At 37.9% G+C, this 18608-nt stretch overlaps 1 protein-coding gene across 3 annotated transcripts in view; it reads left to right on the forward strand.

Moving 5' to 3' along the window:
- Positions 1-7268, forward strand: part of BRD10 (bromodomain containing 10) — a 102700-nt gene extending 95432 nt beyond the window's left edge. For all 3 annotated transcript variants that reach the window (XM_081500773.1, XM_081500781.1, XM_081500790.1), the window contains 2 exons: positions 2219-2409; positions 3532-7268. In XM_081500773.1, coding sequence (XP_081356899.1) covers positions 2219-2409; positions 3532-7175 — 3835 coding nt within the window. In that variant the 3' untranslated portion in view covers positions 7176-7268. The remainder of the gene's footprint in view (positions 1-2218; positions 2410-3531) is intronic.
- The last annotated feature ends 11340 nt before the right edge of the window (positions 7269-18608 follow it).

The raw sequence follows: 18608 nt of genomic DNA on the forward strand, positions 1-18608 counted from the left end.
TTTTTTAAAGCACTCCCTCTGCCTGCTTGGTTGAGATTAGAGTGGGACAAAGATAGAGGCAGGAAATCAGTTACGCTTAGCAATAGTCCAGGTGAAAAATGATAGTGGCTTGGATGACAATAGTAGCAGTGCAAACAGCAAAGAGTGGTTGGATTCCGGATATATCTTGAAAGTAGGATTGGTAGAATTTTCCTTAAGACTTGCATATGGAGTGTCAGAAAAAAATGAGAAAAAGGTAGTGCTATCTAAATAGCTAGAATAATGAAATTGCCATTAGTTGAGTAGAGAAAACAGAATTTTGGGGAGGGGATGGATTGAGAAGTTAGGATTTCAACATGTTAAGTTTGATACGCCTTTCAGCCATCTAATTGGAGATGCTGAGTAAGCAGTTTAGTGTATGAGTCTCAGTTCAAGGGAGTAAGCCAGACTGAAGGTATAAATTTGGGGGTTGTCAGGATATAGATTATATTTAAGCCATGAGATAATGGAAATCACCTAGTGTATGAGCACAGTTAAGAGAGACTGAACCCTGGGACATTCCAGCATTTAGATGTGGTGGAGATGGTAGGACTCAGCAGAAGAGACTGAGGAGTATTCAGCAAGATAGGAGCATAACCAAGAGAAATAGTGATGTCTTAGAAACAGGTTAAAAAAAAAAAAGGTTTCAAAAAGGAAACTGCTCATGATGAACTGAGGAAAATGAGGGTAAAAGTCTTAGTCTTTTGAAGAGAATGAGGGGTGAGGAATTGGAGTTTTTTTTATAAAAGTAGAGTAGAGAAGTAGGGCAGTACCTGGAAAGACAAGTTGGAGTCAAGAGAGAGTGCTTTAGTTTTTGTCCGTGTTTGGTTTTCTTCATGGGAGAAATAACACGTTTGTATACTGGTGGAAATTATCAAATAGAGAGGCAGAAATTGATCAGACAATGGAAGGTACTTTGGAGATTCTTGACTAGTTGAAGGAGGATGCATAAGTTGGAGGGGTTAGCTTAGAGAATATGAGGGGGTTAGATGGAGAATATGAGTACAGATGAAGGTCTTAAGTTGCAGACAAGGTGTGAGCATATGAAAGTTCTTGTCTGATTGCTTCTTCCATTTTCTGTGAAATAAGGAGGAAAGTCTTTAGCCAAGGTGAGAAGAAGACTGAGAAGGGAGAAACTTTATACTACCCCCATTTAGACAGTTCTAAAAGGAAATTAAATTTAGTTATCATTTGATAATCCAGTCTGTTATCTTGTAGCTCTCATCTGCTCTGTAAAACCCTTAAGCAATCATTGAAACATAAATAAATTGAGAGTAATTATTAACTAACATTTGTTAAATATTTATGTGCCACACATACTAGGAGATAAGTATCTTTGTATCTTTATACACATAAGTAAACTGATGCTTAGAAAGTTTAAGGAACTTGTCCCAAGTCTTACAACTATTAAGTGACAGAGGTGAAATTTAAACTTTGGTATGCACAGATAGGGATTTGTAGCAAAAGTAAATTGGAGAATGTATGTTCAGATTTTTTTAAACAAACAAAATAAATAAAGGTTAAAGTAGAATAGAGAAACTCAGTTGAAAGCAAATGAATAATAAAGGATTTCTAAAATACCATGCAATCACTTGGAAATGTTTCTATCTCTTGTAGTGTCATAGAAACGTAAGTACTATGTTTTTAGGTAAAAAGGATCACTTTCCAGCTTTGACTTCCCTATACTTAATTAAAAAAAAAAAATCTAGTGAGACCCAAGGTTTAGATAAGATTGCTTTCAGTATTAAACAAAGGATTATTTTTGTTTGTTACTCTTTGTAGGAGTCAAAAATAATAAATACTGTTTCTTAGAATTTTTTGATAAACGCTTTTAAATGACCTTTTAAACAGTATTATAATCAATTTTAAGACCATCTCAAGTCTATTTCTGTTAGTGCAGCTAGAAAAAAAAAGTTAATCTTTTTCATATTTTCACATTTAATAGGTCTCCCAGTAGCTTAGAATGACAGTGGGTGGTATGTGCAAATACTCTACAGATACAGTCTTTAAGTTTCCTCTGCCTACACCCTGTGTTGTGTCTTCTTGAACAATCATCATTGGCATCTTACACACACTTGATTAAAATATAGGTTTAGTGACTTAATTGAAAATACTGAAATAAATAGTTTGAAATGTTGAGTTAATTTAGCTTCCAAGAGATTAACACATATGTATTTTTATGCTGACTATTTTATTTCAGGAGTCGCCTAAAGAAAGACTATGATGATTTTAGAAGACAGCCTGATCATGATAAATTTGCTAGAGAACTGTGGACTAGTGAAGAAGGTGAAGGAGATCCTGGAAGAGAAACCCCTAAAGTAGAAATCAGTAGCAAGTCTATCGACAGCACAGAACCTCTAGATATCCTGGAGAAGGATCATTTTGATTCAGGTAGGCATTCAAACTTGCTTTAAATCAACACTACAAGCACAAAGAGAAATTTTAGTATCTTTTGTGGAGATAGAAGATAGTCTGGTTAATGAGGTTTATTGAGTGGGGAAATCTATTATGTTTGAAGGTGTGCTAATGTCTTATTAAAGGTTCTTTGGAGTCATTATTACTGTTCTAGAAGTTTCTGGAACCAGTATCTGACTCCAAACTATAGGCATGTTATTGCTCAGTACAGACCACACATCATTAATATACAATCCCTTTGAAATAGGTGTACCCTTTTCTTTTTATTGTTATTATTTTTGAAACAGAATATCTGGTGTTTGCTTAAATGGAACTTGGCAAGTCCCTAATAATTATGATGTGTTTTTTGTTTTTTTTTAATGTTGATTACCTAATGAGACTAGAGTGGACACCTCATTCTTATAAGGAGGCTGGATAAGATTATCTTTCATTCATTTCAATTTGTCAGATTATATTATTCTGTAAATCCAGTTAAATAACTTTGCTTAGTTATCTAATAGGTATGAAAATTTGTGCTTAGAAATATATTAACCTATTACATTTTATGTCTTTGGTGAATTGAAAAGGAGTAACTTCTCATCAGCCCAGTTTGACCAGATATGAACGTATATTTTTTACTGTAGGAATAATTGAACAGCAGAAAAAAACTGGATGTTTTTTATTCTTTAGAGTCTCTCTCTAAAAAAAAGAAAGTAGGGAGAAACATCTCTCTTTGATATGAAGATTTCTCTGTCTAGAAGGAGAAAAGTAGACTAGTAGCGTACTAGTCCACTCTGAATTCTGAGCCCTAATTGATGGCTTGCGTATCTCCAGTTGTAAAGTTTCCTTTTACACTTGTATTGGCAGCAGAATCTGACCAAAAATAATTTTCTCATTAATAATATGTTGTTCTTGGGAATGGTTACAATATCAGGATTACCATGTCAAAGGTCTCCTTACCTTAATTTCCATCAGTGGTACTGAGACTTTTGAATCCCACTACAGTTTTTTTAATAAATCGCTGGTTCAAAGATTGACTTTCTTTTTTATAATTGATCTTATCGTTGCTATTCAGTTGTTGTTTTATATAAACAAAATGCTTGTTTTTATCATTTTCAGATGATATGAAATTGTCAGAAATAGATTTTCCTATGGCCAGAAATAAGCTGTTGAAAAAGGAATTGCCTTCTAAAGATGTACTGAAGTCACTGCCGAAAACACTTAAACGACAGTCCAAGCAAATTAGTTACCTGGATAATAGCACAAAAGAGCTTTCCCCAAGGAAGAAAGCAAAGTTAAGCACAAATGAGACAGTGGTAGAAGAGAATGTAGAAGGTGATGTGCAGATGGACTGTTTGAATGAATCAAAGAATACAGAGCCATTGTTTCCAGAGTCATTTGCCTCATTGGATTCAACACCAGTGTCTACTCTCCAGAAAGGGACCAAACCTATTCAGGCCTTGCTTGCAAAGAATATTGGGAACAAAGTGACCTTAACAAATCAACTGCCCCCTTCCACAGGTAGAAGTGCCCCTGCTGTGGAAAAGCCAGTTATATCTCCTCCAGAAGCAAACCCCATAAAGCCAGCATTGACCTGCCACACCAGTACAAAAGGTCCTTTACAGATGGTATACAAAATGCCCTGTGGTCAGTGGTTGCCCGTAGATCTTCATAACAGCTCTGTAAAGATTCAGATGCAACCTATGCTAGATCCTAAATCAGGAGAAAAAATTATGCAACAGGTTCTCATTCTGCCTAAAAATTTTGTAATTCAGCACAAGGAAGGGAAAGCAGTTGCAAAAGAAGTACCACCACTTCAACAAAAAGGTACAGAACAACATGGTTCATCTTTCCCACAGACAGCAAATGTAAACTCTTCTTTACCCTCAGTTCTTGTCAACCCAACAGGAACTGTTTCTACCCAACTACCTAATACAGCTTTCAACAAGACAGTTACCCCTTTGTCAAATGTGAGTAGTGCTAGACCACAGTCTTTGACACCTGTAACCTCCATAAGTAATTTGTTAGCAACACCAGTTAAGACTAGCCAGAGTGAGGCAGGAAAAGTCAAGAATGCAGTTGCAGCCGCCGCATTCCCGCAGCCCATTGCTTCACCCACCATTTCCTCAACAGTTCAGCCTCAGTTATCAGCAACAACACTAAATGGATCTACAAATCCTGGTACTTCCCTCAACTGTTTCGCACGACAAACTGCTGATTCTTGTGAAGCAAAGCAAGAACTGAAAACTGTGTGTATAAGAGATTCACAGTCAATTCTTGTTAGGACACGAGGTGGAAACACTGGAGTTGTAAAAGTACAGACCAATCCAGATCAGAATTCACCCAACAGTTTATCTTCAAGTTCAGTTTTTACTATTGCTCCTCAGCTTCAGGCATTTCTGGTACCAAAATCAACAGCTTCATCATCATCTACTTTTTCGTCAGGAGCTGGAACAACTGCTACATCTAGTCTCCCATCTTTTGGCCAAACACCTACTTCTGTTTGCATTCCAGCTGGCTTTAATCCATCCACAGGGAAAAATCTTAGATTTACATTAAGCCAACCTTCCTGCAGTGGTAATTTGGGCCATATGATAGATAAAACTTCACCCATGCCCTCCTCTCCCTTAAAGTCCTCTGTTTCTTCTAGCACTCTATTATCATCAACAGCAAATAGTTCGGTAAGTGTAATTAGCATATCAACAGGAAATTTTGGACAAACCAGTTCAAGTGTTATTCGTACACCAGCTAAACATCAACAACTAGATTATGTCACAAAAAGTTACCCTGTTACAAGATCAGAAGCAACAGCAGCAGCAAATGGAGATACAATCAGTGGGACTCCAGTGCAGAAACTTATGCTGGTGTCAGCTCCATCTGTTCTTTCTTCTGGCAGTGGACCTTCGATTAATGTGGCACCTGCACCAACATCTCCAGGTGTTTCTGCCCAGAAATTAGTTTTTATAAATGCTGCAATTCCCAGTGGCACTTCAACACCAACTATTTTAGCAGAACCATTAAAACAAGCTCTTCCTTCTCCATTGAGTAAAAAATATGTTAAGTCTCCAGAGCAGCCCCAGATAGTACTAATTCCATCTACAGTGGGAACACCAATAAAAATAAATTCATCGCCAACTGTGTCTCAGATAAAAGATGTGAAAATTGGGCTAAACATAGGCCAAGCAATTGTTAATACTTCAGGCAGTGTGCCAGCTCTACCATCAATTAACATACTGCAAAATGTAACCTCAAAAGGAGAAGAAAAAAGTAGCAAGGGCTATGTTTTACCATTGTCAACAAGTGGCAGTTCAATTCCAGTAAGCTCAAATTTTATGAGTCAAAATATTACTCCTGTTAATGAATCAGTGGTTTCTGCTTCAAGAACAGTAAACATGTTTTCAGGAACAGGAGCAAATGTATCTTTGGGTTCTGTTTCAGTGACCTCAACCTCTGCCTCAGTTGGGACACGACCTCCTGTTTTAGTCAGTGGAAATGATACCTCTTCAAGAACTATGCCTAGTTTGTCAAACAGACTTTGCACGTCACATCTCGGAAACACTGTGGCTATATCAACTGTGAAAACAGGACATCTTGCATCATCTGTTCTGATTTCAACTACACAACCAACAGTGTCTCCGAAATGTTTAACATCAGCTTTGCAAATCCCTGTTACTGTTGCCTTGCCTACACCTGTGACTGTGTCCCCTAAAATAATCAACACAGTTCCACAAGCAGCAACAGTACCAGGAGCGACACGATCTGTATCTCTTTCTAAAAGACAATCTCGGACTTCGGCCCAGTTTCAGTCACCGGGGGTTTTAACTACAGTGCCAACAAATATAAACACAAATAAACCTCAAACTGAATTGCCATCCCTTTCACCAAATCCAGGTAAAATAATTAATGTTTCCAATTTTGCTTCTCTGCCAAACCAGCAAATGTCCCCTGCTTTCTTAAAATCAACCCCTAGTTACAGTTCTACTCCAGGTGTCACTGCCATTCACACTGCTACAGCACCATCAAATGTAACTAGTGTAATAGGGAGTCAGTTCAGTGAACCTTGTATTCAGCAAAAAATAGTCATCAATACCAGTACACCTTTGGCACCTGGTACTCAGATCATGATTAATGGAGCCCGGTTTATTGTTCCACCACAAGGTCTTGGAGTTGGCAGCCATGTTCTTCTTATATCTACTAATCCAAAATGTGGACCTCCCTTAGTTCTTAATAGTGGACAAGGCCCTCAGCCTACACCAGTAGATAACCTGGCCCAGAAGATCACACTAGCATCAAATAATTCTTCAAGTGGGCAACCTGTAAAACATTGTCTAAAAAGCTCTACAAAAATTGTAAACTCTATTGGGAATGCAAGTTCTCTATCCACAGTACCTGCAGCACCACAAATCATAAACCCAACTGCTAAAGTTTCTGTTCCACCTCCTGTACCAACAGTGTCACTGACTTCAGTAATTAAGTCTCCTCCAGCAACTCTTCTGGCTAAGACATCTTTGGTTTCTGCTATTTGTTCTAGTAATCCTCCACTGCCAAGTAACTCTTCAGTATTTCATTTGGACACATCAGTCAAAAAATTACTGGTCAGCCCAGAAGGAGCCATTTTGAATACCATAAATACCCCAGCATCGAAGGTTTCTTCAGTCTCTCCATCACTCTCTCAAATTGTATCTGCCAGTCGAAATCCTGCCTCTGTCTTCCCTGCTTTTCAGTCATCTGGCTTAGAGAAGCCTGACACAGCTGCATCTTGAATTTAGACTAAACGAGCCAGTTTTTAAATAATGGGGCATTGTTTGACTCCCATAAAAATTTTAACTGTTTATTATACTGTTGAAAACATACTATACATAGTTTGTGTGTGTGTTAATGTATCTTTTCATCAGCTTGCAACAGGCTTTGTTTTTCTTGGGGAGGGAAAAATCTGTTCCATTTCACTCATTAGTATGAGTATGTTTTCAAAGGTTAGTTGTTTAAAATAGACAGGATTTACCTGTCTGTATGACATAAATTGAACAGTCAAATTTGGCTAGTTTGGAATAAGCTAGGGTTTTGCACACTTGCATTGACATGTTTCTTCTTAGATTTGGACTGTTGCAGCGTGTATCTCCGATAGGATATTCTGTGTCTTTAGTGGAATAATATTTTTGTTTCTGTAAAAAAAAAATATATATATATATATATATATATTTATGCATTGTGAAAATGCAGTCCATTGTGTAAAATTGTACATATCCCTAAATCCTTAACAACCTGTACTAAACTATATGTACAAAGAACTATGCTGTCTTATTTATGTTTTGTTTACATAATGTATAGTTTTTTAAGTATTTTAGTAATTTTGGACCAGTGAACTGTTAGCATCAATGCAGAAGAATCTGCATGTAATAAACTGAGTTGCTGTATTTCCTTGTTTGAATACCATTTTTGAAGTGCGTTCTTGTTCTGTTGAAAAATAGCATGATATAAAATGAGGACAGATCTATACGAAAAGGAATTTTAAGCTAGGAAGTTTGAATCACTAACAGCATTTTTACAAGACTTTACAATTTACAAACTTTGTTTCCACATATCTCGTTTGACTTTCACAGTAATCTTGAAAGCTTAAATGGTGTGTCCTAGGTCACTCAGCTAATGGATGATATGTGCTGTGCTAAGTCACTTCAGTCGTGTCTGACTCTTTGTGACCCCATAGACTTAAGACCCCCAGGCTCCTCTGTCCATGGAATTCTCCAGGCAAAAACACTGAGTGGGTTGCCATTTCTTTCTCCAAGTGGATGGTATATTCAGTATTTGAACCTAAAGCTTTAAATCCTTTTTGCATAGCTTTACATGACTTCTGCTTTAAAATTTCATGCTGGATTTCATTGTTTTAACTTTTTTCTTAATCCATCACCAAGTTCTACATTGATCAAAGTAAGTAATCTTAAGCCAAATATGTTTTTTCAACTTTTGTTTTTAAGTAATTTTAGATTCAGAAGAAGTTGCAATGATAGTACGAGAAGTTTCAGGTACCCTTCATCTAATTTCCCCCAATACGTTTATTTTTACATTGAGGGGTTGGTTCATAATGATTTTCCAAAATGATATTTAAAAACATGCATTGTTTTTTTTTTTAGTTTAGAAGGACGAATGTGAGCACCTTTTTAAATTATTTATGAGTACTCCTTTTTTGCGTATTTTTCAGTACAGAGCAGTTACTTAAATTTCATGGTAAAGCAATGTTTATGGGTCAGCTTACTCTTGGGGTTTAACATTATGGTATTTCAAATTTGCCTCATCTTAAATAAAAGGTAGATTTTGTACTTGCTTAATGTTTGTATCCATTATCTTATTTGGGATAATGATTGTATACTCATCCACATTCCATTTGTAGTGATACTGAACCTCATCACATGGAGTTAATAGTCCAGGGTTGAAGATGGTAGGGAAGAGTAGACCTAAAGACTTCTTTTGAAACTACATTGAAATTTATTAGTTATCAAAATGAAGAGGGCAGTGAGAATATTCCTGGAAAGTTGTTAAAGTCTCTCAAAAGCCTATATTTATACTCTAAGGCAGTAACTTTGCTAATCATGTCTGTGTTGTACTCTAGCCACCTTCCCCATTTCCTTGTCAGTTTAGAAACAGTGGTTGGATTTCAGAGAGAAGTGGGTAATGTTTGAATACATTGCATTGTATTGTATTGATACATACAGGTGTGCAATAAATGGGTTTATTTACCTCTTCAACTTTTTAAATCTACAACAGTTCATCTTTTGTCTGAGAAGAATTCTCTAGATCACTTCCAGAAACTAATTTACTTAATTACTTATGACTCACTTTATTCCCAGTGAAGGCTCTCACTTATTAACCACTGATTCTTTTCTAATTCCTAAATCAAAATCCTAATATGACTTTCAAAGCTGTGTATGGTATGGTGAACCTTAACGTCCCTCCTCCCTGCATAGGGATCTTCAGTCTGTGCCTGCTTCACTCTCCAGCTTCATTTTAATTGACCCTCCTCCTTGCTTTCTGTACTGTAGTTTTCTTTTAGTTCCTAGAAAGTTTAAGACTTCACAGTCTTCCCAGATGTTCTCTTTGACTTAATGTTTCATCATATATGCTCTCATTATGTATTACATAACTCTCTCTCTTTATGCCAGCCAGCGTCATGTTATTGCTGCTAAGTCGCTTCAGTCGTGTCCGACTCTGTGCAACCCCATAAACGGCAGCCCACCAGGCTCCGCCGTCCCTGGGATTCTCCAGGCAAGAACACTGGAGTGGGTTGCCATTTCCTTCTCCAATGCATGAAAGTGAAAAGTGAAAGTGAAGCCGCTCAGTCATGTCCGACTCTTAGCGACCCCATGGACTGCAGCCTACCAGGCTCCTCCGTCCATGGGATTTTCCAGGCAAGAGTACTGGAGTGGGGTGCCACATGTTATTGCAGTCACTCAGTTTGAGGTCATAGTGTGAGAAGTACATGGAACTCCTTCAAAGCTGTAATAAAATTATTTGTATGCAATTATTTAAGGCCTGTCTTCCTTAGACCTTGTTAGTCATCTTCATTATTGTCACCCCAGCAATTGGCACACGGTAGGTATTCAATATGCGCTTGTTGAATGAATGAGGAATCTAGTTAGCTTATATTATTTAAGGTCTAGTTTACTTTTTAAAAAGTAATACCCCATTTTTACTAGAAATGTGACTAAATTAATGGATTTATATAATCAAAAAGTCAAATGCTTTTTCCTCTGCCTCCAGTTTGGTAAGTCATGTGGATTTCTGGGATCTTGGCCAAAGAGTACAAAGTCAAATTCCCCAGTTCTTTGTGTTCAGTATTATCATTCAGTATTCTTTAAAGGTCAACCATTAAAGTCTCCATGTAAAGGAAGAAAAATCGCCACAATGCTACCTGCAAGACTTCATGATCCTAGAAGAGTATGTTTCCACTTTTAGTATAGAATTAATAGGCCAATTGGATGTCAATATTCAGTATCATTTTAAATGCTAAGTTAAAACATGCTGAAATAACATTCCTCTTTCTCATGTATTAGCTCTTTTCTCTCATTCCTTATGACTTTTCCTACCAAAAAATTTTCCTTTGTGATTTTGTATATATATAAAATACTAAGTGCCTGTTTAGATCTCTTTTCATTCCAGGGCTCTAATTTTATTGGTGTATTTAATACGTAATTGACATCAATAGTTTTATGATCAAAGCAGTGATGGCTATAATATACGCTAAGATAAATGAAAATGTTTACGATCTAGTTTATCAATGACTTAGAATGAATTAAGAAATATTTAATATTAAAAGCTTGAGAAGGCAGGATCTGAAAGTGATCTAAAAAAATATGAGTTTAGTTATTAAAAATTATACTGTACTATAATACAGAAATGATACACAACTTACCTTCATTCCAGAAGTTGTTTTGCCATCACTTGAACCTGAAGCCTCATTGTTGCTATTAGGCTGTCATCTGCCCCAGGTATTTTTCCTCATTTTGTCAGAAAGCATTTATATATACCATGGTGCTTGATGGTTGGTTGTTTACTAACAAGAAAGCTGAAGGGGATGGTATGGTTCAGGTTCTTATAGTTTAACTTGGAGACAGACTCTGAAAATCTATAATTAAATCTATAGAAAAAAACTATAGTTAAAAATAATATATGAATTGCTAGGGAGCCGAAACTATGTGTGTTCTTACGTATATAATCTTTAATATCATTGTTTTGACGGGGGCAGTGTTAAGTCTTCATTGCAGTGTGCAGGCTCTTAGTTGCAGCATGCAGGATCTAGTCCCCTGACCAGGGATTAAACCCAGGCCCCCTGCATTGGGAGCATGGAGTCTTAACTATTGGACCACTAGGGAAGTCCCTTTAATATCATTCTTAATATATATAGTTATCAACATAAATTCAAGGCGTAATTTTCAACATAAAATCAAATTTGAAGAGTTGTATAAACTCATTCTACACGTTTATTGAGAACCAAATAATACAAAAGAGGCTGTAGTAACAACATAGATAAGTTTCCATCCCTGCCCTCAACACGAAAATCAAAAGAATATAACAAGTTAAAAGTAAATGTCAGAGGAATAAAGAACTAAGAGTTAAGTAGGGAGCTGCCAGAGGTTTTATACACCGGGTGGTTGAATTGAGATAAAAGAGTATGTTTAGAATTCAGCCTGCAGAGACTCAAGTCACAGAAAATCACAAGGAAGTTAACAACACTACTGTATATTTGAAAGTGGCTAAAAGAGTAGATCTGAAACATTCTCACCACAACAAGAAAAAATCGTAACTGTGTAGTGAATGTTAACTTAATGTGGTTATATGTCAACTGTACCTCAATTTTTAAAAAGGAAAAGCGCAAGGAACATGGAACAGAACTTTGGGTTTGAATAGAATAATATGGGTTAAGAGGATTAATGAAGAAGGAATAAAAATTAACATGTTGGATGAAAGAAGGCTGAAAAATATGCTGAAAGTAATTAGGAAGCTAAGGAAGCTTTGAAAGCAAAAGTGATGTGGGTGAAGATAATTAAATTACCATTCATGATTGCTATGAGAATTAGGTGAGATAATGCCTGCCACATAGTCAATGTTAATAAATTTGGAAAACTCAGCAGTGGCCACAGGACTGGAAAAGTTCAGTTTTCATTCCAATCCCCAAGAAAGGCAATGTCCAAGAATGTTCAAACTACCACACAATTGCACTCATCTCACACGCCAGCAAAGCAATGCTAAAAATTCTGCAAGCCAGGCTCCAATAGTACGTGGACGTGAACTTCCAGATGTTCAAGCTGAGTTTAGAAAAGGCAGAGGAACCAGAGCAAATTGCCAACATCCATTGGATCATCGAAAAAGCAAGAGAGTTCCAGAAAAAACATCTGCTTTATTGACTATGCCAAAGACTTTGTGGATCAAAACAAACTGGAAAATTCTTAAAGAAACTGGGGAATTCAAGATGGAAACTGGGAATTCCAGACCACCTTACCTGGGATTACCAGGTATTCCCAGGGAAATACCAGACTACCCTACCTGCCTCCTGAGAAATCTGTGCGGGTCGAGAAGCAACGGTTAGAATTGGAACAACAGACTGGTTCCAAATTGGGAAAGGAATACGTCAAGGCTGTATATTGTCATCCTGCTTATTTAACTTACATGCAGAGTACATCATGCAAAATGCCGGACTGGATGAAGGACAAGCTGGAATCAAGATTGCTGCAAGAAATATCAATAACCTCAGATACATAGATAACACCACCCTTTTGGCAGAAAGAGAAGAACTAGAGAGCCTCTTGATGAAAGTGAAAGAGGAGAGTGAAAAACTTAGCTTAAAACTTAACATTAAAAAAAACTAAGATCATGGCATCTGTTCCCATCACTTCACGGCAAATAGATGGGGAAACAAGGACAGACTTTATTTTCTTGGGCTCCAGAATCACTGCAGATGGTGACTGCAGCCATGAAATTAAAAGACACTTGCTCCTTGGAAGAAAAGCTATGACCAACCTAGACAGCACATTAAAAGCAGAGACATTACTTTGCCGACAAAGGTCCATATAGTCAAACCTATGGTTTTTCTAGTAGTCATGTGTGGATGTGAGAGTTGGACTCAAAAGAAAGCTGAGTGCTGAAGAATTCATGCTTTTGAAGTGTGGTGTTGGAAAAGACTCTTGAGAGTCCTTTGGACTGCAAGGAGATCAAACCAGTCAGTCCTAAAGGAAATCAGTCTGAAATATTCGTTGAAAGGACTGATGCTGAAGGTGAAACTCCAATACTTTGGCCACCTGATGTGAAGAACTGACTCATTGGAAAAGACCTTGATGCTTAGAAAGATTGAAGGCAGGAGGAGAAGGGGACAGCAGAGGAGGAGATGGTTGGATGGCATCGTGGACTCTACGGACATAAGTTTGAGCAAGCTCCAGGAGCTGGTGATGGACAGGGAAGCCTGGCATGCTGCAGTCCATGGGGTCGCAAAGAGTCAGACATGACTGAGTGACAACTGAGAGAGAGGAAGGCCGATTGATTACTAGGTGAGTTGAGCAGGTGATGTAAGGACCTGATACCTCCTAATAATGGTAGCAAAAGAGAGGTGAGTTTAAAAAGACACAGGAACTGTTCAGGGTGAGAAGGATAAGGGTTTTTTTTGGTTTTTTTAAGGACAAGCTTTTTGACTATAAAATTCAGAGACATTTAAGAAGCAAAATATCATGAATAAAGTATTATCTGCCCTAAATTAACCTATGAAATTGTTGCTAAACTAATGGAAAATCTAATAGGTTTAGTTGGAGGTGATGTTTTGTTCAGTTTTGTTTGGGGTTTTTGTTTTTGGTGGGGTTCTTGTTTTACATTATTTTTAAATCTAAACTTACTGAATGTTTTGGGTTTTTTTTACAAATTTGTTCTGACAGTTCATAGCATATATAAATGATCTTTATTGATTTAAATATCTCTCCCTGATCATATAAAAACTCAAGTATGGATTAAATAATAGTGGAACATTTGGTTCAATCTAAGTACAATTCTTATATGGATCTAATTCTAGAAAGTCTAATGTTCTCTTGTCCATAAGAATTGTATTAAAATCATCTAGATTTGCAAAACACTATCTTAGGAATTATAATTCTGTCAAACTTCAATTTGAGCAAATGTAGCATCAATTAAGTAAAAGCAGTTAAGCTGAAAAGAGGTTTATTTATTTTTAAAGAGGGAAAATGGTCAGATATCCTTCTGTGGATGTTTAGGAGCTGGCGGTGTAAACTTGAACCTACGATGATGCTAATGCCTGAGTCCTCAGAGCTTAACCCTCCACCTTCCTTGGGGACCTGATGATTCAGAATCTCCTGATACTCTTCTACCTCTGTCCAGGGCTGCATGTGGAACAGTGTGGGCAACTTAGGAAAAGCTGGATTTAAACTGCTCCAGCCAATTTTGTCTGTTTTGATTATTTCATCTTCTTAGCTCAGTAACTGCCAGACAACTTTCTTTTTTTTTTTCAACTTTTTATTTTGTATTGAGTTATACCCGATTAACAATGTTGTAATAGTTTCAGGCAAACAGCAAAGCCATACAAAGCCATATATATCCATTCTCCCCCAAGACTCTCTCCCATCCAGGCCCCACATAACATTGAGCAGAGTTCCATTATAGGTGGAATCTAAAAAGAAATGATACAAATGAACTTACAAAACAGGAAGAAACTTACAGACTTAGAGAAGGAACTTATGGTTGCTGGTGGGAGGGTTGGAGAGGGAAGGATAGTTAGGGAGTTTGGGATGGACTTGTACCTTCAGCTGCTAAACAAATTTCTTGAGCTTTTTTTCTCATGGGAGACAATCCAGCTTTGATAAAAGGAAGTGCTTTTTTCCAGCTCTTTCTCAAGGCCATCCCTTCTAGGGATCATCCTTCTGATGTATATGACTAATATTTTTGTGCACTTTGGGACATTTCTTCTCAATTTATATGCAAGAAATTCTCTCCTTGATTTTCTGCAAATTTGCATCACACGTTCTTAATTCTTAACATAGTTCAGACACTATTTGAAGTTTTAGCTGAAGTTTTTGGATCTCACTTTCAAACTGTTTTCAGACTGCAAAGACTTTACTTTGGAGAGCCTTCATTTGAACTGTAAGTGATTTGTTCATTTAATTTTCTTCACTTTTTAAATAGTCATCATTTCTTCTACTTCAAACGTTTTTAAGGAAACATTTGTCAGGTTCAATGGATTCCTTCAAACTGACTTCTGATTGACAGTCCAGAGAGTTCTCAAGTTTCTGCTTTTCTGTTTATCTAATTTCAAGTTGCCATCAACCATGTAATCTCTAGAGAAATCAGGCAAACTTATTGTCTTTAGTGCAGTTTCAGAGATTTTAATGGCTCTCTTTATCATGGAAAGCCTCTTTCATTTGTGTTTTCAAGTTGTCAAGCATTGTTTCCTGTTCTTTTATTTTCCACTCTTTTCATCCATCTTTCTTGGATCCATCCATCCAAGAAAGTTTTAGGCTTTCTTTAAGTGTTTTCAAACCATCCATGATTTCCCTTTGAAGTTGTTCTGTGTCCTTCTGAAATGCTTTAATATGTTCTGGGACAGTCACTTGAGATTGAGGGATTTTGATGCAACTTTTAAGTGACCTGGGTCTCCTGCATTGCAGGCAGATTCTTTACCGTCTGAGCTACCAGGGAAGCCCTTAAGTGACTGTCCTTAAAATCCAGCCATGGAATGAGAGTTTAGGGGGCTCACTTTTGTTCTTTTGGGAGAAGATCTACAATGTTCTCAAATGATGAGTGGACCTGTCCAGATATTTATAAGTACTACCAAACTCAGTGTTTGTAACTTCAGAGAACTGGTCTCTACTGGAGGTGACTTGAGCACTTCAGTGGTTTGTGTAATCAGTCTGGTCTTCTCACTGACTAACTTGAGCAAAAAATCTTTTGGCTAGCTTTTTTTCATCTTTACAGTATCAGAATCTCCTCCAGAAACCCATGAAAACTTGGACCTTATCTCAAAAATGAGAAAACAGCTTCTGAGGGCTGGTGCAGGGTGAGTGGACGAGGGATGACCAGAACTGATGACCAGAGGGATGACCAGAACTGTCTAACTTTGCTCTGCTCACTGCACAAATAGTGATACTATCTGTCCAGTGCATTTGGATAAGTGGAAAACACTGATTGCAGCCAGAGGAGATCACCCATGAGCTCTGCCCACTCGAATCTTAACCCAATTCTGCAGGAAGCTTCTGAGATCAAAGCAGCTCCATGCCGTTATGTATTCTCTGCCCGTGAGCTGGACAGGCATAATGCGGGGCACACTGCAGTAGAGGACTCATGCCCACAGCCCAGGGTGAGGCTCATTTTCTTGAATTATGATTGCCTTCAGCAGGGTGGAAGCCTGACCCTGGCTGGAAAGGTCACAGAGACCTCTCTCCCCTGGAGGCTTCTGGTTTGTGTTTGGTCATTTCATGTGGGCAGGGTCAGAGCCCTAAAGGTCCTCAAAAAGGCATTAAGTAACAGCCTTGGATTTCAGTATCAAATTTGGCAATGTGTTAACAGCTCATGGATTTTCTTTGGGGCCAATTTACCCCCATTTAATCAAAGCATTCCTAGATGGGGAAACCTTTCCTCCAGTGGTGACTCAGTGACCCAGGCTTCTCCCATGTGACTCTGCTATCTTCAACTCATGGCTCCCAGAGTTGTCCTCCAGCTGATCTCCAATCCAGAGATTCATTTTCAAAAGTATAGCTACCTCTGTGAAGGAAGCAGTTTCTTCTTTTGACTGGCACTTCCTATTCCTTTAAATGGAATCTCACTCTTCTAGCTTCTCTCTGGCAAACTCAGTGAGGCCTTGTCCATCACCTGGAACACTACCTTGAGGAATGCTGTGAACAGAGCCTTTGTCCATGAGGAAAAGAGAGAACTCTCAGTGAATGATCGTCTAGGGATCTTGAAGGCATCCAGGGCTCAAGCCATAGGTTCTTTTTTATTGTTATTATTCTTTGCCAAGTTGTGGTGCAGGGTGTAGGTAATAGTAGTGGCCAATGAGTGGTGATGAAGTCTCTGCAGAAGATAGAACATCTGTGGGAAGGTGAGGGCAGGGGTGACTTTGGCCCAGAGTAGGGAGTGAGCAGCCAAAGAAGTTTGAGGAGGTCATGTGCACAGTGGGTAGGGGGATGGGGTTGGTAATCACTGAGCTAATGTTGTCAGAGCCCAGTTGTGATAAACAGGACATTTGAACAGTAGGTACCATAGGAGGTCTATGTCAGGGGGAGGCAGACAGTTAGAAGTTTGGACACAGGGTATGGACACCTGAGCAGGGTAAGGAGGGTTCCAGTTAGGGAGCTGGTTGGTGGTAGTCCACAGCAAGATGTCAGGATCTGAGCAGACTGGACGGCATCTTTTGAGGGGGCGTGGGATGGCATGGCAGAGTGATGGTAAAATGCTTACATACTAAGGTGATGCATGCAATAAGTTGGTAATTTGAGATTAACAGAAGTCATTTTCCAACTAGCGGGAAAAATGGTTTTGAAAATATGAAAAGAGTTTAGAATGAAAAAGGTTACAACTAAACCTTTGTAGTTGATTTAGAATTGGAGTTATCAGTGTGAACCCACGATTTTATATATATTTTATATATGTAGTGTTGTAAATGTGCTCACTTTTTAATTGGCTTTTTGTTGTTGTTGTTGTTGGAAGAGATCTTTATATAAACCATGTACAAGTCCCTTATCAGTTATATCATTTGCAGATATTTTCTCCTAGTGCTGTTTATCTTCTCTTTCTTGATTGTCTCCATCATTTGAAGCTTGATGCTTTCCATTTTGATGAGTTCCCTTTACCAACATCACTTGTGGTTTCCTGTCATATCTAAGAAACCATTACCAAATCTAACTTTGCAAAAATTTATTCTTCTTTTTCTCCTAAGAAAAACAAGAAGTCTTAACTAAAAAGTAGTCTTAACTCTTATACTTAGCTCTATGAATTTTTCTTTTTAGCTAATTTTTATAATGGTGTGAGATAGGGCTCCAACTTCATTCTTTTGTCAAAAAATTTTTTTGACATTCCTACTTGGACTTTGTTAATAGCAGGAAGATTGTTTATAGCAGGGGTGGAAATAAGTCTCAGACCCCTACCCCTACCATCAGTGACACACAATGATAAATAAGCAGTTGTGGTTGGGCACCGGGATACAGGTTCTTTTGTAGAAGTGGAGGACTGAGGCTCAGACAGGGCCCCACGATGAGGATAGGAGCTAGCCAAATCCTAATTAAGCTTCCTTTCTCAGAATGTGTTTGTTTGAAAAGGGGAGAGAGGGTTTATTTTAAGTAGTAAGACTGGACAGAATCAGGAAAGATGGGATGTCTTCTGGTACTTTGTGGAATGACGGTTTTTTTTTTCAATGTGTGTACTGAACCTCTACTCAGTGTTCCCCGCCCCGTGCAAGCTTGTCTTCAGTGAAAATGATGCAGTTATGCCACACTGGCATTTCCACTGACACAAGATGATGGTAGGTGGTTTACCGACTCAGCATTAGACACACAAGTCACAGAGTGAGAAAGTCATCTCTTTCTCTTACAAGCCTTCTAATTATGTCAAAAGATTTTCTCTGATTCTTGCTAATCTTCCTCTTTAATAATGAGGGCAGGTCTCAAGTTGACAGCCTGCTGTGATCATCAGTATCTTTCTAGGTTCCAATGAAAGTA

This window comes from Giraffa tippelskirchi, chromosome 1, assembly GCF_054371585.1.
Source record: "Giraffa tippelskirchi isolate mGirTip1 chromosome 1, T2T-mGirTip1v1.2.pri, whole genome shotgun sequence".
Lineage (NCBI taxonomy): Eukaryota > Metazoa > Chordata > Mammalia > Artiodactyla > Giraffidae > Giraffa > Giraffa tippelskirchi.